The following is a 21238-nucleotide window of genomic DNA, read 5'->3' on the forward strand; positions in this document are numbered from 1 at the left end:
TATTATTTGTTTTGAATTTAAACAATTTTTTTGCTCGAATTATTTTTGATGTTGGCTTTCGTGGCGTTTGGATTTCGTTAATTTTTATTTAAATTGTTTTTATTTGAAGGAAATTGGCTGAATTTAAACAATTTTTGCCTAATTTTTCTGTGTTTGAAGTTTTTGCCTAATTTTTAGTTCATTCTACCTCACTGAATTTTTTAAATATTCAATTGCTCTTGTTTTTTACACAAACGTTTGTTTATAAGATGAATACTGTTAAAGGGTTGATGGCGTCTATTTTCATAAAATACATTAAACAATTCTGCTACTTTTTCTAATTTCTTTTTCATGCTCTTGTTTCATTTGTGTTCAGTACGTTTGTTGCCGTATATGGGCTCCAATTCGTTTCTTCATGTCGGTTTTTGTTGTACGTATCGTTGGCTGTGTTTACCCCATCGTGTGATAGTCAGTTGTTGAATCTAATCTACTTTCAGCATCCAATTTGATAAGGTTACGCGCGTGTATGGCACTATAATTGAAGGTTATTTTAGAGCAGCTAATAGAAGCAGCAATAATTTTACGGGTTCTTGATCAAAATATAACATCTCATTAGATATCAGAGAAGAGGAATTTCTCTAGGCTTGTCTCATTCTTCGCTCTTTCTTCTCAATAATCGACCGTCATTAAGAAACAGGAGTACTGTCTCACTGCGGAATGACATCAAAATAGTTCGCACTTTAAAAATGTTTTTGTTCAAAAATAAAATTTCATGTGCTGTACTTTCAGTCCCAATCGGGGTTGTGGGAATCAATGGTTGCTATTTTTCGTAAACCTGCCGGGTGTGTTTTTGAATAGATTAATAACCTATTTATCCTAACTTTGATGAAAACAGAAATACCGTTGTTAATAAAACGGAAACTCCAGAAAAAAAGATAAGCTAAGAACCATATTGCATCGATTAATTGCCCTACAGTAAGAAAACATGGGTTGCGCAAGTCTTATAGGTTTCACTAAACTAATTTTAAATTTCCTTATCTGCAGTAAAAAGTTGACTGAATCCCAATCGGGGTTATGGGAATCAATGGTTGCTATTTCCGGCAACATGCTGGTATGTTCATCTTTTTGAGACTGGATCTATAAAGCTATCGCAGCTTTTTTTCAGGCAATTTGCTTGCTACGTTATGATAAGTTTGACATTCCTTAGAATAGAAGGACGAATTGTTCAACGTATGCTTCTTGAGGGAGGTATGCGCCTTGAGGAATCAGAAGGAAAAAGAGAATGGGTTTTCAGAGATTCCGATGTTCGAGAACTTGATGATTATTTTGTGTAATAGTTAGCACACTAGACTTGCATGTAAGAGATCTTAGTTCAATTAATACTCCATTTTTATTGTTAGAGCACCTTTGCAGACAACTTATTTCTTTTATTCTTCATTTTATCTTTGTTAGCGTTTGATTTGAAGGTGGAAGGGTTTGCGGATGGTGAAGAGGGTGGAGGTGGTGGGGGTGCATTGGCAACTGGTGACAGGACTGCTACTGGAGGGGAAGATCCAGTAACAGCAACAGCACCTCAGACTGGTGGAGCACAACCAATCACTGCCGGCAACAATGACTCAGCTACTGAGGTAATCATGCCATTTTTTCAGGCAAGCTCTTTTCGACGCCCCCAACATGTGAACTCCCAATACTGTTTTCTAATTGTTCCAATTATAGTTAAAAAAGAGCAAAGAGGTGAATGAAGCCCATTTAAATGATTGATGGTGATGTGAAGTTAATTGGGCTTTGACAACATTTTTGTTGCATAATAGTTTACGCAATTGGGTGCCGCTGTTGATGCTATCTTATCTTTTCAGCGCAGCAAAGTGGACAAGAAGTCAGCGCGAGAAGTAATGGATCCAGCGTCTCAAGTGGAAGAGCAGGCTGCTGGTACAGGTGGCGATGTGAATAACGGGGAAAATGTGGACGGTCAAAGGAAAGAGACTGGGGCTGGAGGAGACCCAATGCAGCAGTCATTTAAACCCAACTCAGGTATCCTATTACAATAAAGCAAGCTTTTTCAACTTTTTATGCACCTGTTATTGAAATTACGGGTTTCACTTCTTCATTGTCCTTTCTGCCCGTCTCGCGTTATTAATAACCGCCGTCAGCCTCGCAAAGGCTATTCGACGCTCAAAGAATTTGAACTCATTGGGGAGCTGTCTGTTATATGACTCAAAGACGAGTATTGGAGAATTGCCTTTTTATCAAATATTAGTGTAAATTTTGAAGCAGGAAATCAAATGCTTACAAAAAATTGGAGCCGTTTGAGTGGTAAACAATTTTGAGGAGTGGGGCGATAAAGAGATTGCTTTTTCGTACCGATTTTTTTGTTCGTGTACATTTAAAATCAGTTTTTTTGGCTTTAACTATTTTTATTTGGTTGAGGGGTTTGAATTGGCTACAGTAAATTTGTAGTCTTGGTTGGGTAGTGTTTTGGAACTTTTGGAACTAATTTTGACATTTTTCTGCTATTTTGCGAATTTTTGCCCCTATTTGAATTCATTCTTTGGTAGTTGTAAAGTCGCCTGTTGCTCACAGGAGTTTATCGTTACCAAAGGGTTGCAGTTTCTAGGCATGAAACTTGTTTTAGTTGGGAGAAATGACACAAAAAGAGAACCTGTATAGTATTTATTGTCGATTTGTCTTCAGCATTTGGTAAAATTGGTGAGTCTATTAAGGCTTGGGTGAGCATTTGAGTTATATCAATTTTAATATGCACCTCTCTTATCTCGAAAAATAAATGTTATTTTTAATAGCCGCCCTCATTTTCTCAGCCGGCTATTATAGCGCTCCTTTTTTTTACTTCGTCGAACTTTTTTTTCGCTTTACCCATTTTGCCGCTTTTTCGACATTTTGCGTGAAATCTTTTTGACTTCTCTAGGCTAGTTTCACTCTTCTGTCATTCTGCTCAAAGTCCTTTTAAACAGCAGCTGCTCAGCAAAGCAATTCAAAATGAAGAGAGTCAGTATTAAAAAAATCAAAGTCAGAAATAGAAACTGGATAAACCCATAAAGCCCATTTTTAGATGCCCGGTACTTGAACTTTGTTCTCATAAGTTTTAGTTACTATCTATAATGCTTATTGGTATTGATACTAGACCCTGTAGCCTCTCACTGAGAGATAGGAGTATGTTCAATTACGAAATGACATCAAAATAAATAAAGAGTTATGGGAATCAACGGCGGCTATTTTCCGGCAATCTGCGGGTATGTTTTCAAAAGCTGCTGTCTGCCTCTCAACGGCTATAATTTTGGCGCTTTTATTATTTAGTTCGTTTATCTTCCGATCACGTATCACGTTTTTTGCTTTACCTAAGTCTCGCTAAGACACGATAAAGCTCGGTCTTTGTCATAGTGCATTAGCATATCAAAGTTCAATTGAGCGATTGCTAGCATACATTAGGACTGAGCTTAATACCCTTCAGTTTATAAATTGAACTAATTAGATTTTTAGAATCTGACTGAGACTGCACACAAAATTAGACACCTTTTGAGACTTGAAAGTTACTGTCAATTTCTCTTCTTTTTATAGTTTCATTTCCGCTGTGCATCAAGGGGGGTAAACGGTGGCTGTTTTCCGACAGTTAGCCAGCTATTTTTAATGCAGTTTATTACATTAGAGTGATTGCTAACTGGCATTACTATTAAGTTTGAAAGTGAATTGAGGGTAGTTATATCATCTAATCGAAACTGTACATCAAATTAGAACACTTTTTGACAATTTGGAAGAAAATCGTTGTCAATTTGCATCTATTTCATTTCTCTTAAGGTGCAATTGGCGGCAAGTTTCCAGACAGCGTATTCTCCGGCAATATATGGGCTATGCTCTAAATTTGTTCGAATTCACGATTCTATGCAGCTGAAATCATTTGGCGGCAGTTTTGTACCAAATGTCAGATGAAACGTGCGCCCGTGTTGTATTGCCCATTTTCACAATTTAAGTAATTGTAATGGCCTATGATAACATCTAAAATGACGGGTCGTGCGAGTCTCCGTGTAGCGCATAATGTTTCAACATGCATCTCAAGTTGACAAAGAAGCTTTTTAAGACATCGAAGAAGAGATTAAATCAGATTATATTGAAACACAATGATGCAACTGGAAGGAGAAAAAGATTTGAGTGCTCTGCTCTTTGTAATTATCAGACAGAAATCAATAACTACCAGAATGATAAAAATTATTTGAAAAAGAGAATAATAATCTATTTATCCTAACTTTTATTTTTAAAAAAAAAAACAGAATCTGCTTCAATAAACAGAAACAGAACCAATGAACGGACTCAATAAAATAAGATAAGCAATCTGTAAGCTGAAAACCAGATCACATCGATCAAATTTTCTACAAAAAATGAAAATTGATTGTGCAAGTCTTCTATAGGTTTCCCAAAACAAATTTTTAAAACAATGTTTGTTTCCTTACTGTAATTGCGTGCCTTGCATCATATTTTTTGCTTTTTGTTCGTTGTAGAAACTAGCTATAGACCAAATTAAACTTTTACGCTTAATAAATGGCATTTCGTTTACGAAGTCGTAAATTGAATTTGTTCATTACATAACTACGTAAAAAGACAACTTATGCAGTGTGATTAAAAAGGCCGCATTGTAGGAAGGGAATTTCAAAATGAAACTTCTTCATATCTACTTATTATCTACTTAATATTTACTAGGTATTTTTTGGGTCACAGGTTTTTGTCAATTTAATTTTTGGTCAAAGATCTTTGTCAATATCCAAAGGTTTTTGTCCGAGTAAATTTTGTGAATTTTTTTCGGAGATAAAAATTGAAGACGGCGTGGAAGAAAGTTTTGCTTTGTCTTTGTGATTTATTTTCTTTTCTGGAATTTTTTTCACTGAAACAGGGGCCTTTGAGAAAATACACAAATTGAAATAAATTTTTAAACTTTTTTTGAGAGCTCAATATCTCATAGACAAGAGTTTTTAAAAATCTGCAAATTTTTTGCTTTTTCAATAAAAATAGTTACCATTTTTCCAATGGTGCAATCCATCGACGCTCTAGTTTTTTTGCTATAGACGTCCATGTACTACATGAATAGATACTAATAGTTGATTGATAAACGCAGAGCAAACGACATGAAAATTTTCAAAGAATTTTTTAACTTAAATCAGAAAAAAATCATGATTTTAATTTCTCGACGAATGTTTGTTAGTTTAGCTCAAACGAAGTTTGTAGCAATTATATTACCTTGAACGATTTGATCCCTTTAATTTTTCGTCCTCAAGATAACAAATAAAGTCCAGAGGGAATTAAATGGCTGAGCAGCTCTCTTAGAGCCTTACGCCTTGCTAGTCTCTGAGTTGGCCAAAACTGTTTTGAGGAGAACAATTTCATGGTGTAAAGGGCTGTTATTAATCTTAAAAGGTGACCCCATCAGTCACCCCTCTCTCTACTCACCACTCCCCTCTCCCAACACTCCCATTCCACCCTCCTCCTCCTGGCGATGTGAAGACGCCGGATCTGACAACCATACCCCTCATCGCTTGAACCCTCCCAATCTTGACCTTTCCCCTTCAATCCGGTCCTCCCCCAAATGCTAGTATCCCGAAGCCTCAGCTGGCTACTGTCGAATGACCGCTCGCCGGTCATTTGAGAGTAGTTCGCCCGACGTTAGGCGGATATGTTTTGTTTTTTTTTTTAAAATTATAGACGCTTTCTACTATTTTGAGGACAACTTTAATTTGCACTGAAACCAATGAGAAGTTTGAGTGAAAATACTTTTATGTTTTTGAATTCTTTTGAAGAAACGTACTTACCTTGTTTTTTCTCTTCAATCTCATACTGTGATTTTTTAATCATTTTTAGCTATACTGTGTTTCGTTGAACTATAGACCATTTTTCAAAGCTTTTTACAGCCACGAAATGAAGCATCAAGAGAGTTGAACATGGCATATTTTTAAGTAATGATTTTCTATGTAATGATAGCTGCTCGTTAACTGGGGGTGCATAACGTACTGGGGCTTAAATGGAAAATTCCTCTAGAGCTTTCTTTTTCTCTCAAGTGACTTTTTCATGCTTGACTTCATGATTTTGGCATGATTTAATTTGCTCTCATTCAGAATTTAATTCTGTTGCAAACATAAAATGGATTATAAACGAGATCTGGCTTCCGAAGGTCGCGGGTTTGTGGTCCATTGTTGGTACTTTTTGTGCCCATGAGAAGTTCTTTAGGCTACACCATCCTCTGAATTAAATTGTCCCGCCTGTAGATTGAGAGCATTTTGTCCGATTTTAGTTCGTCCGCTTTTTTAACTAAAAGTATTCCATGGTGTTTTAAAAAATTTTTATGTCAGATAGTTTATTTAGCCATAACAATTTGAAAAATTATACGTTTTAATGGATTTCCTTAAATTAGCTTAAATCAAAGCTTTGGAAATTCAACCCTCGCCAATCGTCAGTCCAGCTATCGATGTTTTTCCTTCACTTTTGTGTGGTCTCCATTTGCTAATTATTTCAGATTTTTTAAAAATAATTATGTGAATCAAAACTGGGCTCTAGGAGCTACAAAATGTTTTTTCTGCGATGGGTAAACAATGAGTGAAATTTTGACCGAAGAAAAAGGCTTGGCTCTCAAAAATATGTATTCCTCCATTTTTTGTGTGTTGGAACACATAAGTTTCGACTAATTGAGAGCGAATCAAGATTTGCTTCTAATTGATCATATTTGTTTTTGATCATAATCTTCTATAATTTTTGTAGGGACTGGAAACAATATGGCTGGAGTTGGTGCCGCTGGTGGCGATGAGCCTCTGTTTGGATCCCGGCCTCTAACCCGTGGAGCTAGCAACTTGACATCTGCGAGAAGCTCGCGATACGTTGATTGGGGAGGAGGTGTGTTGAAATTTACTCTGGTCCAAACTTTTATTTACCCAAGTTTCACTATTCTGCTCACCTTAGTTTCCCTTGAACGTTAATTTAGAGAGCGTCTTTCGTTTCACGATACTAGATTTTTTGGCATAATGATATGATTACAAGAAGAAACCGAACTGCGTAGTTGTAGCTACAAACTGAGCGAACCTAAATGGATTATTACAATTAAATTGTGTTGGAATCGTTTTTTCTGCTCCCGCATTTGATGATTTTTGAAGTCTAATTGAAATGCGGATTTTGATCGCGCCGAAACAGGATGTCGAACCAGAAAGCGAGTTGTTTGCTTCGGGAAATTTTTACTCTAATTGTAAAGAGTTAGAAAATGGTGGTTAAGCCAAGATTTGTTTTCTTGATAATCGTTTTTATTCAGAAGCTGTAATTTTACTGTTTTGTACCCTTTGTTTCGAGTAATTCTATCGCTGTTTGTTTTTTCGAAATGGTTTTCAAATTGCTTGTGATTTCGATAGTCTAGAAATTTGTTCGGTTAATGAAAACTCTTTGAATCGTAGTTCAGGAACGTCCCTGTTAGGCTTTTATAATTTAAAGAATTTTAGTTTAATTTAAGCGGTGTCTATCTTGCCAATCAAGATGATTCAGACTCTTATTGGGCGCTCTTTCTAAGATCTGTTTCAACATTTTAAGACTGTTTGGTGTCAGAGTTGAGTTTGGGGTGGTGATTTGAAACAGGCTTGATTTGTAAAGGGCTTTAAAAAGCGAGCACTCTAGTTCAAAGGCTTAAAACTTTTTTTTAATCTGCATTGGTTTTTGTGATTTGGCTTCACTTTTAAGTAATTTTTTATTTCTGGAATTGTTGTACTTCTGTTTTTAATAGCCGCGAAGCGATAGAGGCTATTATTCGGGACATGGTGGTTTTTTTACAATTCAAAGAAATTGAATTGTATTGGGGCGCTGTCTTTTTTTCAAGATCTGTTCACATATTTTCAAGATTTTGATGTCAAATTGGAGTATTGAGTTTGGTCACGCCGAAACAGGAAGTGGAACGAAAAAGCGAGTGGTTTTGCGGCGTGAAATTTTTTCGCTCTAATTTTAGAGTAGAGTGAGAAAACGGTATTTGATCCATTCATAGTTCATTCTAGGCCTAGTTTTTTTGGTTGATCCAAATTTCCCTTTCTCGCTATCGGTTCTTTGTTCACACGCGACATTTCGACACTGATTTTCAGTTTTTTAAAAAAATTTTTATCTGAATTTTTATGGAAATGGTTTTCCCAATTCACTCATATTACGTTCTAGATCTAGTTTTCGTTTAGTCAATGAAAATTCTTTAAATTTTACGTCAGGACTTGTCCTGCTATGTTTTTTACAATTCAAAGAATTTGAATTGTATTGGTGCGCTGTGTTTTTTTTTATTTAAGATGTGTTCACACATTTTTCAATGACTTTGATCTTTCAAAACGGGATAAACAGGTAAAGCCCCGCGGGCATTAAGTTTCATTAGAGGCCCAAAGTGGGCTTTAGTAGTCCTTCAAGTGCATATAGTGGTGCAGCTGCTGGGATGGCCTTAATTTAAGGTTAAAAGGTCATTTTTAGGAGTTTTTCGGCTCAAAATGGTGCAAATTTTTGTTTTTCGTGCTTTTTTTGAGATTTTTGTTTGATTAGTCTTAGATTAAAGTTTTTAAAAGTTGTTGAAGGCCTTTTGCGAGACAAAATTGCTGGTTATGGCCATTTTGTGAGCTATATGTTGTGGTACTACAAACACAAACACACAAAATGATACTATTTTTTTGCAATTTTTTCAGGTTTTCTGAAAATTTTTGTCATTTTTTGAGTTTTTTTTAGCCCTAGGTGTCTCGAAACCTTCTCTAGGGTTTGATTAAGTGTTTGATGATAGATTACTGCACAGTTCCTAGTTATAATGGATCGGTTTTCAACTTTTTAACATCATGAATTTTAGCATTTTTTGACAAAAGTTGCAATTTTTTTATGTTTTTTTTTTCATATTTATTGTCATCATTCAAGTTGTTTGAGTCCCAGGGGCAAGAAAACCTCATTAGGGGTTGGATATTAAGTTACTGAAAAATTTTTATTTGCCATGGAATAGGTTTCAACTTTTGAATATCACAAATTTTAGCAATATTTTTGAACAATTTCGCATTTTTTTTAGGTTTTGAAAATTTTCATCATTTCAGTTTTTCCAGTTTCAGGGACCAGGCAATCTCCTTTGAGCTTTGTTAATAGGGCACTGCATAGTTTCTAGTAACAATGGAATGCTTTTGAACTTTTAAATGTCTCGAATTTTAGCATTTTTTTGATAAGATCTGCAATTTTTTTTATTGTTTCCTAAAGTTTGTCCTTTTTCGATATTTGACCATTCTCAAGTGCCATAAAACCTATTCCACGTTCTGATAAAAAGTTATTGCATGGTTTTTAGTTTCAATGGACTTGTTTTCAACAATTTAACGTTTCGACTTTTAGAAGTTTTTGATAGAATTTGCAATTTTTTCGAGTTTTTTTTTAAATTTGTATTTTATTTATATTTTCTTGCCTCAGTAGCCAGGTAACCGTATCCAGGGTTTGACAGTATGTTATTAAACAGTTGCTAAAGGGCAATTGAATGATTTTCAACATTTTGATAAAACAAATTTCTATTTTTTGAAGTTTGAAATTTTTTCCAAAAATTATTGCCTATCGATCTATGAGCCAATGAGTTTTTTAAAGCTTGGAATTGGGTTACTGGATAGCTTCGAGATACACAAAAAAGTTTCGGAAGATATTTATATTACGATTTTCAGCAACATTTCCTTATAATTTGCAATTGATTTCTTTTTCTTTCTTAAATTTTTTGGTCATTTTCGAGTTAATCGATCTTCAAGGGCCAATGAATATTTTTCAGGTCTTGCAGATATAATACTGGACCGATTTCAGAAACCAAAAATTCGTTTTGATTACATTTTTGTAATAAATGTTTTTAAAGGGAAAAATTTTTGCCTTAGGTTTAAAAGCTTCAAGAGTTTTAGCAATGAGTTTGTTTTTGTTTAGTTTTGATTCTTTTAGTTTCTCAATTCTTTGATGATTTTTGTGTGCTGGCTGGCATTGTTCAATTGATCTGCTGGTCAGGTAGAGTACGTGTGAGTTTTTTTTCAATTCTTTGAATTTTATTTCAGGACTTGTTCTGCTATGTTTTTTAATTCGTCGTCTCCATCGATGATTCTTGGAATTGACTTTTTCAATGACTTCTACCGCTTTGCAGTTAAAATTTGTGTGTGTTACGTCATTTCTGCTTTTAGGTCAATTTTGTGACTTACCTCACTAAAAAAAACGACATCTGAACTCACTTATGGAACTTTAAATTTTATGACAATTTATTAGTTAAAAATTAATAGTGCGCATTTAAGTACTGCCAAATGTATATTCCCTAATTCTTGAGTATTAGAGTCTTGAGTTTTTGATTTTGAATATTGATTTTGAAAAAGCTCCATTAGGGCTTTTTCCTTATAGCGTATGTGTCTCATAAAATTGACAGTCCGAATCTAACCAAAAAGTCTAGTGGCCTATTAAAGGACTGGGGGTCAATCTGTCTATCTTATTTTTTCAGTTGTTTCAGTTCCATGGAAGGCCACAAGCGCCTATCACGGCTATTTACCGGCGATGTCAGCTTCATTTCTGGATGTGTTATTAATGTGTAGTTGCAGCTGTTTGAATCCCTCAGAGGGCATCTTATGATTTTTATGACTTTGGCTCTATATGTTTTCTGCGTAAAATATTAATGAGTTTTGCACGTAAATGTTGTTCTTTTTGACGTTTGGCCGAGTTGTGGTTTGTAGCTAAATGTCTTCAATGACTTTGTTACTATTTGATTTCATAAAGTTTTTCTGAATGTTTGAGCTTTTTCTGTAGTTCTTGTTTTAGTGTCTTGTAGCTGAATCTAACAATTAAGTCTTATTGGGTTTTCAATGATACATAAATGAATTGTTGTGGTTGTTTCAATTGATACCTAAGTTTTATGACTTGCACACTGCTTGAGTTTATGAATATTAATGAGTTTGGCCCTTCATTGGTGTTATTTCGATGTCTTATATACATAATGACAGGTCTACTAGGGTTTCTAATGAAAAATAAGGAAATTGTTTTAGGCGTTTCTTTTGATAGCTGTCGGTCTTTCTTAGTCTGATTCTATTTGGTTATATAAAATATTATTTATGTGAGTTTTCCGTTTAATTGTTTTTTATAGCTGCGAAGCTATAAGCTGAGCGTAGCTATATTGCGGTGCTTTTGGTTTTTTGTTTCGTCGTCTGACGCTCCATTTTCGTTTTAAATTTGTTCTAGAACATTCTGTCTCTTCACTGCGTAAATAATTTTTCGCGCTTGATTTCACGCTTTCTGCGTGACCTAAATTGCGGTTATTCGGAAGTTGTCTGTTGCTAAAACAAAGTTGATTGTAAGAAAAAAGATTGTATGGTCCAACAGCCGAGTGGTTAAGGCGACTGACTGTTATTTAGATCGGCCGTTCGAGCGGCGGCAGTGAAACATTTTTGGCACCCAAAAACAACCTCCTTTGAATTAAACTTGTAAGTTTTATAGGCGGCGGCGATAACTTCTATCAACTCACTTCTCTAAAGTTTTCCATCTGTATTTTACGGCACGCAAGTCTTTCACAGCTATTCCGGCAATCTGCCTTTCGGTTTTTTGTTGCTGATTATGTTATAGTTGTTCCTTTTGACAATTAACTGTTCTTCTGACTTCGACGATAATTTTTGCATAAATTTTTTTTGGTTTTTCTTAACCTATGTTTATTGTCTACAAAATTTTTTATCTGGCTAAAAATTTTTTTACACTTTTAGCGGTATATAGAATTTTATCAATTCATTCCGTTTCTATATATCTGTTTCTATATATATATCTACGGCACACAGCTCTACTTCGCAGCTTAATCCGACAATCGTTTTTATTCATCAGTTGAGAATATTAAATAAATAGAAATGGTTTGTAATTGATGAATAAAATACTAAGAGTGCTCAGGTTTGAAGAGAGTTCGATTATTATTCTAGATTTTAAACCCAGTTCGTTATTAATTGTGATTAAGTAAATCTGTGGTTCTATCTGGTTGACAACATACATTCAACTTTCAGTGTCTTACATGCGCGCTCTCAGTCGCGTCGAAGAAGGTGAGATTGTCCGCATGAATGCATGTTCGTCAGCAGTTTGCTTTCATCACCTCATGTTATCTTTTGGCTTATTTTTTTACGTTCACTTCAATTATTGCTATCAATAGAACGCTGAGTAATGATGTAAACATCCCTGGTATCAATAATGACAAATAAACAAGACGTATTCGTTCTATTTAGATTCTGATAGTCGGTATTTGTCGTTATAATGCAAGAACTTTTACCCTATGGGGTAGAATTAGTGTGAGAGTTTCTCTGAGGGTAACAACTATCTGATTTTTGCTGGGTAAGTAATGGAAAACGTTTGGCCCTCTTTAGATACTGAGGACGAGATGGAAGATTTGCCGATGGATGTAAAGTTGTGGGTGCAACAGATCAAGTGTTTCTTCGACAGGAAACTTTTGCCCGCTTTCCATCGTTCTATACAGCTGCAGGCTGGAACCCCATATTGATCTATATTCCACGATTTTACTATTCATCGATCTTGCAGTCATTGGAATACCAAAATAACTAGGTGACTGTATCTCACCTGAAACATTGATTGAAATGAAATTGATGAATCGCAAAAATATGACTTAATTGTAGATTTGTATAAAGCCATGTAAATATGTACGTAATATCATGTCGATAATAGTAAAACAAATTTTGCTCAGTGTTTTGAACATAATTTTTTTAGGAAAGCAAAGAATTGTATTGATCAAAAACAGATCGAGCGAGTACATTTGAAGTGTTTTTTTCCAAATTGCCTTTCAAGTGGAATGAGATATTGCGATTAGAACAAATATTGGTTTTTGGAAGCAATTTTTTTTACATGCGGCAATTCGACTTCAGTTTTCAGTGTTTCTTAATGCTTTTTATGACTAGATTCTGCTTTTTCTATTGTTGTCTTGAAATATTAGTAAATATTTTTAACTTCAAATTAATTTTGATTTTTTAATAATTAATAGCCGCGTCCGCAATTCCAGGCGGCTATTATTGCGCTCCTAATTTTTTTTACTACTAGCAGATTTTTGTTTTGTCTTACCCTTACTTCTTGGAATTGACTTTTTTCAATGACTTCAGTGACTTCTACTGCTTTGCAGTTAAAATTTGTGTTCGTGACGTCATTTCTGCTTTTAGGTCTATTGCGTGACTAACCTTACTCAAAAAAATGACTTCTGAACTCACTTATGGAACTTTAAATTTTATGAACATTTACTAACTAAAGGTCAATAGTGTGCATCTAAGTAGTGCCAAACTTATATGCCCTGAATCTTGCGTAATAGAGTCTTGAGTTTTAATGTCGAATATTAATTTTGAAAAAGCTCCATTCGGGCTGTATCCTTGTAGAGCAAATATGTCTCATAAAAATGACAGTCCGAATCTAACCCGAAAAGTCCAGTCGTCTGTTAAAAAGCTGGTGGTCGATCGATCTGTCAATCTTATTTATTTAGTTGTAATAATTCATGGTAGGCCACAGGCGTCTATCGCGGCTATTTTCCGGCAATCTGCTGGCTATGTTTTTAATTTTTGCCCTTTTCGATTATAATTCAATTGTTTTATCACTTAATATCCTTCTTGACAGATCTCATTGGTGCATGTGAGGCATAATTGAAGCTAACTAGTGTTTCCAGTTCAATTCTAGACGTTTTCATGACTTTGACACTATCTGTTCGCAAAAGTCTTTGTGCTTTTTGTTGTCCTTTCATTTAACATCAATAGGGACAGGTCTCATAGGTTTCCAATAGGGATTATTTTAATCGATTCAATTGTTTCAGTTCAACGCCAATGCTTTCTGCGACTTCTACACTAATTTTTTTCAAGAAATGTTATTGAGTTTGAGTTATGAGAGTTCTTATTTGCTCTCGTAGAGAAGGAATTATTGTAAACGTGTCTTTTTATGCAAAATTTTTGCGTGACCGTTTTGACTTTTCGAGTGAATGTTACGCCCTTGCGGACTTTTTGCGCTGTGCGTTATCTGAGATTCTCTCTCAACCACAATTTCAGCAGCTGAACTCAATTGGCGGCAATTTATTACTCAAAGTCAAATGGTAAGTGCGCCGAAACTGGTGAAATTTTTCACTTTAAATCTTAATTGTTGTATGTGTGAACCTGTGTGGTTATTTGAATCACATTTTTGCACTCCTTTGTCACATTAGAGTCCCCCCCCCCCCCCCCCGACTGAAGCAGGCTGCAATTGAGCAATTCTTCCGACGTTTAGTCGTTTTTCAATGCTCATTTTGTTATCTCTTCGTCTCATTAATTAAAGTTCTCAGCTCTTATTAAGGATGCTTAATTTAATCGATTAAGTCGTTTTAGTTGATGTTAATTGCTTTCTATGACTAATGCGTTGTTCTTTTTTGAAAAATTGTGATTGTTTGAGTTTTGCTAGTATTTGTACTTATTGCTGTCTTGTCACTTAATCTCGTTACTGACAGGTCTTGTCGGTTGCTAGTGCGGAATCAGTTAGCCAAAATATTTGTTTCAGTGCGTAGTTTTTGTTTTCTTTGACTTTTAATAAATTTGTTTTCGAAAAGAAGAGTTGAGCTTTCGGGAAAAACTGTTGTCTTTCTAGTCTTGTCATTCATTAGTGATCCGTTTCATCGGTTGCTAATGAATAATAATTGAATCTATTTAGTTGGTTGAGTTCGAAGCCGAAGGTTTTTGTTGCACTTTCCTTTTACCAAATAACAGTTGATTTTATTAGTATTGTATTTTTTTGTTGTTCTTTTGGTCTTTACTTAGTTTCAAAAGTACATTTATTATTGGCCTTCTGGTGCTGCGTAATTTTGTTATATCTATTGATTCCAACTTTGAGCGAACGTGTTTGTTGACTGAGACGCTGTTGCCGTTTTTCTCAATTGTTAAAGTATATTTTTGATACTTGCCTTCATGTTAGTCAATATTTTTTTTATAGTTTTTTTGTGATTTAAATTTAAATTTTGGAAAAATTTTCTGATCGCTTTTAGGTTGTTCGCTTTTAGGTGACTGTTGTGCATATAGTGTCCAGGGCTTTGTCGACTATCATTGTTGCTATAACAATTTTAATTATCTTGTTATTATTTGAATCATTTCTTTGGATTGTAGTTCAGGACTTGGCCTGCTATGTTTTCCAAACCGTCTTTTTTTGAAGATCTGTTCGCACATTTTGATGAGTTTTGAAATCAATTTGGACAAGTGATTTTTTAAACGCCGAAAGAGGAAGTGGTGCAAAACAGCGAGTGGCTTGCGGCGTGATTGTTTTCACTCCATTTTCAAAGCAGAGTTAGAAAACGACCTTAGAAAAAAAACGCGCTTCCTCGATTTTTCTTGATTTTTTGTTCGTGACAATTTGATATTGATGTTTGCTATATTTTTCTATTTTCCCGGGTTTTTTTAAATTGGTTTTCCCAAACCATTTGTCCTTCCAATGTCTAGTTGTTTTTTTAATCAACAAAAATTCCTTTGAACTGTTCAGGACTTGTGCGGCTATGTTTTTTAATTCGGTTTACATTTTGATCTCGTTTTTCATTTCAAATGTCACGATTTTCAAATTTGACACGTGAATTACCTCACTTACTGTTTCAACTGCATAGATCGTGAAATCTGTCAACCATTAAATTACGCAATGTCAAAAGCGAAAAAACGGGTCAAACTAATAAAACCCTGTCATTTTAGAAACTGAATTAAGTATAGTTTTGGAATCTGACTGAACTGTTCACTAAATGACACTTAATAAAATTAGTTAGTTTTGATCTTTTCTTCCTTTTCGGGTTTATCTCCCGACGTCTGTCCAACGTCAGTGGCGGTTTTTTGTTGGCATTTTGCTGACTTTGTTTATTTTTGCTTGAGAAAATGAGACTGACATTTTCGAGTTCCTAAAATCAGATCGCTTTAATTTATTCTTTTTTCAATTAACTTACTGTGCCAGTTTTTCTGTGTTTTGTTCGAGATAATTGTGTAAATTTTTTCTCAGTTTTCATCTAGAAAAAGAACTTGTCTACATTTGCGGTATGAAAAATTGAAAAATGAAAATTTTTGTCAAAAATCTGAAGTTTTGTGATTAGTTTTGTTCTCCATTGATTTTGCTTAAAAAAACATAATACGGTTTCTAAAAGTTTTCATTTTTTCAATTTCAGGAACTGAGACAGCAAAAAATGCAAAGTCAACAGCCATAGCTCACTAAACAGCTGCCAAAAAACAATGCGTTTTCGCATGAAAAATAAGAAGAATAGTTTTGATAATCAAATCTAGTTCAAAAATTAACATCATTTTCAGTATGATACGTTGAGTGGTTAATAGAAAAACAGTTTTCAAAATGAAAGCGGCTTAAGATCATCAATTCATCAAAATGTTTTCTGGCGGTTTTTTAAGGAGTCATGCTGATACAAACACTATATAAAATTTCAGTTTACAATTAATTTGTATTATTGATTTTTAATGTTCTATATGAACCGATATACAAAATTAAGCAAGCATTCTTTGGAATTTTACTTCAACAGAAGACACTTTCTAGACGTGCGTTTTGGAAAAAGAAAACCATAAAAATAATTAAATATATATAATAAATAAATTTTATTCAAATAAATATTACTCAATAAAAGGTACTTAAATACTACTCATATCCTCACTGCAAAATATTTTGTAAAAAAATTCACAGTGGATATCTTATCCCTAAATGTTGGCTTTTCTGATTTGACTGCGTAACAGAGAGCAACAATTAACAAACCCGACAAGTAGTTGCGATGGTTACATTAGGAAATCGGGAGACTTCGAAAACTCTGTTTTGTCCTCTCATCGGCTATTATTTGAGCTTTAGAATCCAGCAAAATCCTCACCAGATTAGAAGATTTTCTGACTCCTAGAAAACAGCTCGGTCAATATCTCGATTCGTTAATATTACAGCTGAAACACAGACGGTTTAACGTTTAATTGACAATCTTTGCACTGATATAGCTGGTCTATGAAAGCAACTCCCTTGTTCACAAGATAAACAAAAAGCTAAACTACAAAGGCAAATTTGGCAACATTTTTCGACAAATCTTAGTCTCAGATCAACCATACTATCTTAAAACATTAAATTAATGAGCCTAAAAAGAGCGTAATCAATTTAATTTTTTAAAGGTTTTTAAGAAAACACTGATAAATGAACGTTGCTGCTGTTTTTGCAAACAAGAATTGGTAAGAATTAGAGGCATATATCTCTTTATACGTTCTAAACGGTTAGAAAGATGACGCAGTAGAAAAACTTTCTCACAGGATAGATTGCTGGCTTCAATTACACCGGTGGAAGTTATAGGGAGGATGCGACCAAGCTTAATGAGCGGCCAGATGAGCGATCCGGACGTAGTGTGCACGACGGTGAAGCGTGGGAAGCTGTCGGATTAGTATGAGAATTTTCAATCCGAGCAGTGGGATAGAAAACTCAAGGTACGTTTTCTTCAATTTACCAAAATAAATAACCGATCTTGAGGTACTGCTCGGCAGGCAACTGCCACTTAGTTCTACGGTTCAGGGCAGATACAATTTCTGTGGGCCAGCGCGGCCAAATTACATTTCGAAAGACTGCGCACTAGCGTACTGCTTGCTCTCATCAAACTCTTCAACGCCCAAATTTGATTGAATTCCGGTTGCTTGGTTACCATATAGAAAACAATTTGGTGTTTTTGCGCCTAGGGCGGATGGGTCGGCGCTTACCGGTGTTATCAGAAATGCAATAAACACGTGTTCCACATACCAAAATGTGATGATCATAAGCTCATCGTTGAGGTGACGTGTACCGAGGATGGCTTACAGAAGAAATCACTTAAAACTCCAACTAAATTTTCCATGATACCATCTTAGTGTGGTATGCTTGGCGGGTTGAACTTCCACCTAAAGCATTTATACGCAAGTTCCGTGGCTTTGTTTATTATTTTCCACTTATCATTGTTCTAACGGAACTGCTTTTTAGCTCCAAAAAATTTCGTACAGTTATCTAATCAAAGCAGTCGCAGACCGGCAGGTGACGAACCGCTCCACGACGTTCGTTCGACAGTGGAGCGTAGGACGATGACGGGTCCGTACCAGAATTCTTTAATCCGAGAAGTTGGATAGAAACCCCATGTTTGCATTCCTAAATTATCCAAACTAATTTACCGATCTTGAGGTACTGCTCGGCAGGCAACTGCCAATTAGATCTACGGTTCAGGGCTGGTACATATACTCATCAGGCCAACACGACCAATTTGCATGGGCAAAAGACTGCACGCGAGCGTACCGCTAGCGTTGATCGATCTCGTCAATGTCAACAATTGACGGAATTCTGGTTACTCGGTTACCTAGTAAAAAATGATCTGGTGTTGTTGCGCCTAGGTCGGATGAGTTGGCGCTTACGCGTGTTACTGGAAGTGCAAGTTCGACAAAACAAATTGTGGTTATCGAAACCTCGTCGTTGAGGTGACGTGTGCCGAACTACACTTTGTCCGATACCACATTTGTGTGGTGGTGAAATGAACTTCCACCTAATGCATTTATGCGCAAATTCCGAGACGATGTTAAATTTATTGCAATTTTCAATGTTCTCACGGAGTTATTTTTTGGCCAAAATAACGATCGTACCATTATCTGAGCAAATCAGAACAGTCTTAAACTAGATGATGAAATGTTCCACTCCCATTACACAGGAAATTATGTACACTGATGGAGCAAGTTCATAATGAAGAGCACGAGTGTTCATACGAGTACTGAAAATTTCCCACATTTTCTTGGAAGTCTAAAGAAAGATGACGTAAAATGGATCAAAGTAATCAACCCCGGTGATGGTAAAAGGAGATGACTTTTAGGCGATTCTTCCCATTGGAAGATTTGCCGAGATCGGTTGAATGGCTGCCGCATAGATCTTTCTGAACAAGAAGCAGTTTGACTTAAAAGAAAACAGTGAGGTAATCAGTTCAAGGATGGCGTAGCATTCCTTTACTAATGACCGTAGGTTATCGACGCCCTTATGTTGGTTTTCAATTGATTATACAGCAGTAATAGTTTAACGAAGTTGTGACGTTATATTAACATAATTGGGCGTTTAACATCAAGTCCACCTTAACTAGCCACAAGCTGACCGTATGTGTCCATAGGTCCGATAAAAAGCGTGAACAGAGCTAAACTGCTGATCCGCTTGACGGGAGTGTTGTCGCAAAGATCCTCTCTTTCGGCGCTAAATGACGCTCCCTGAACAAAATAGCGCAGATGACGTTCAGATTTGTCAAATTCAACATACTCCATCATAATGCCGCCAACGGTGCGGTAAATTTCACAAGATTGTAAGATAGGGCTGGAGTCCTCATCCTATTCCTTCTCGAAGACGCCGAGCTTGATAGTTTCGATCGCGTGAGTATTTGGCTACAAAGGGAACTGCTAAATTGTCAAGAAGTCAAGACCTCTCTCCCAACTACTAGACTGCAAGATCTTCAGCAAATATATTACGCGTGCCCCTATTTGCTAGTGGCAACGTGGTTCCAGTGGTCAACGCTGGTGTTCTCCACGATTTCTTTTAAACAATTTGCAATAAGGTTAGGTTTTTGTTGTTAAGTTTAGCCTCTGAAAGACGTTCGTACTGTCTTCCCACATGAAATTTTATAATGACTTAACGCTCGACAGGTTTCGTTTCCCATTGTGCGGCAAGGAGTGCAGATTGCAGTTCCAACTTACAAAAGTTTATAACGTTCACAGTTCCGACGCGGACTTTACAAACGCCAGCTGTGATTTTATATCCTTGAACGTGAAACTGAAGAAAACATACAGTGCTGAAGATTTTTTGATATCTATCAACAAACAAATGGAATTCAAGATGTTGTCCTGAAAAGCAACTTCTTTGTACAGTGATCTCGGCCAACTGCGGCAGTTCACCAACCCATACAAAGAGTGTATCAACTGTGTCTTGGGGTAACTGGTCATCATAACTCTGTCCACTGAAAGACCAATTGTTGTAAAATACTAAACGGTACCTACAGTAAAAGTTGGTACATGACTTTGAACGAGGTGTTGTGTTAAATTTTTTGTGCTGGTTTTGTAAGTACCTCTGCTCACAACAAAGATGTCGTTGATGTAATCCCACTTTCAATCACAAAGCACGTGCGTTGGTTCTTCCTTCGATGAAACCATAACTTTTGGTCCATTGGATTGAGACCAATCAATTCGGTCAACCAGATCTGGCACAATGCTTACATGCTTAGTAAACTGGAAATCTTGTAGATAGAAAAAGTGCACCAAATCTTTCGACCTAATAAGGACCCTCTCAGGGAATTCTAAGGAGTATAAGTAATAGTCCATTTAGAAGTTTTCAAGGACGGTTTTTTGGCTTCCGGATGCTGCTTTGCGTTATCGCATGCCTTGTGCAGAAGAGCGTAGTTGGCTTAGATTGGAAGTCTTTTGCTCTAGAGATGTGGCGCTTGTACCGGTGTACCAAATTTGATGTCGGGGGAATAAATAGATTGTTTTGAAGTAAATCAGGTCCGCTGAGTATTGACTCATCAATAAATTCTCAATTGAAGTTATCTGCCGCATTTAGAACCCTACAAACCTTGTTCAGCTTGTTCGGGTTGACACTCGGTTTTGCGGTAGCTACCACTCACGTTCCGAGCAACTTTCCACCTTGTGGGCGTCTTTGACCCTTACTGCGTAGACCTTCTCTATTTCTTCGTGGATTGTATTCGAATGCTTTTCTCTTAAATGCTGGTCTTTTGTAGGCCGCTTTTCCAAAGATTTTAATTGAATCTTCGCTGAGAAGAAAATCTAGAAGTACATTGATTTGGTTTTGTAGAAAACTGGGTCCTGCGAGTAATGACTTATTGAGAGATGCACCACGGAATTTAACTGCACTATGGAGAACTCTACGAAGCTTACAGACCTTCCTCGGGTTAACAACCAGATGATGAGACGGTGTGGTAGGTATCACTCTCGTTCTGAGCAACTTTCCACGTTGTGGGCATTCATAATCTTTACTCCCTAACCGTTCTCTAAGTTGTCGTTGATGGTATTGGAATACTTTAACTTAAAGATTGATTTTTTGTAAGCTGCTTCTGCAAACTTTAAAGGAGTCAGTGCTGAGATGTAATTATTTGGGGAATCAATGTGGTCTTAAGCTCATAGCATTTGGGCATCGTGTCTTTTTCCATCATGCATTGAAGTGGTTTTAAGGATAACAGGCGGACCTGCATCACGGCAGTTCTTGAATCTAAAGTGCGCCCTTAAATTCCCTGTCGTACCAAGGACTTACT

At 36.0% G+C, this 21238-nt stretch overlaps 2 protein-coding genes across 5 annotated transcripts in view; one reads left to right on the plus strand and one right to left on the minus strand.

Moving 5' to 3' along the window:
- The window catches only part of LOC142334800 (radial spoke head 10 homolog B-like), a 170851-nt gene extending 158170 nt beyond the window's left edge, over positions 1–12681 (plus strand). Inside the window, exons 15-19 of one of the 2 annotated variants that reach the window (XM_075383110.1) lie at positions 1446–1607; positions 1836–2010; positions 6733–6864; positions 11991–12026; positions 12345–12681. In XM_075383110.1, the coding sequence (XP_075239225.1) occupies positions 1446–1607; positions 1836–2010; positions 6733–6864; positions 11991–12026; positions 12345–12478 (639 nt within the window). In that variant the 3' untranslated portion in view covers positions 12479–12681. The remainder of the gene's footprint in view (positions 1–1445; positions 1608–1835; positions 2011–6732; positions 6865–11990; positions 12027–12344) is intronic. The other variant, XM_075383111.1, reaches the window with a different exon arrangement.
- The window catches only part of LOC142334802 (uncharacterized), a 66467-nt gene continuing 57657 nt past the window's right edge, over positions 12429–21238 (minus strand). For 2 of the 3 annotated variants that reach the window (XR_012758843.1, XR_012758842.1), the window contains 2 exons: positions 16714–16889; positions 12429–12555 (listed from right to left, as the gene is read on the minus strand). Coding sequence is in view for 1 of the 3 variants with exons in the window: in XM_075383113.1 (XP_075239228.1) it covers positions 12552–12555 (4 nt within the window). In the remaining 2 variants the exon portion in view is untranslated. The remainder of the gene's footprint in view (positions 12556–16713; positions 16890–21238) is intronic. The other variant, XM_075383113.1, reaches the window with a different exon arrangement.

This window comes from Convolutriloba macropyga, chromosome 2 (genome assembly GCF_964194025.1).
Source record: "Convolutriloba macropyga chromosome 2, txConMacr16.3, whole genome shotgun sequence".
NCBI classification, from domain to species: domain Eukaryota; kingdom Metazoa; phylum Xenacoelomorpha; order Acoela; family Convolutidae; genus Convolutriloba; species Convolutriloba macropyga.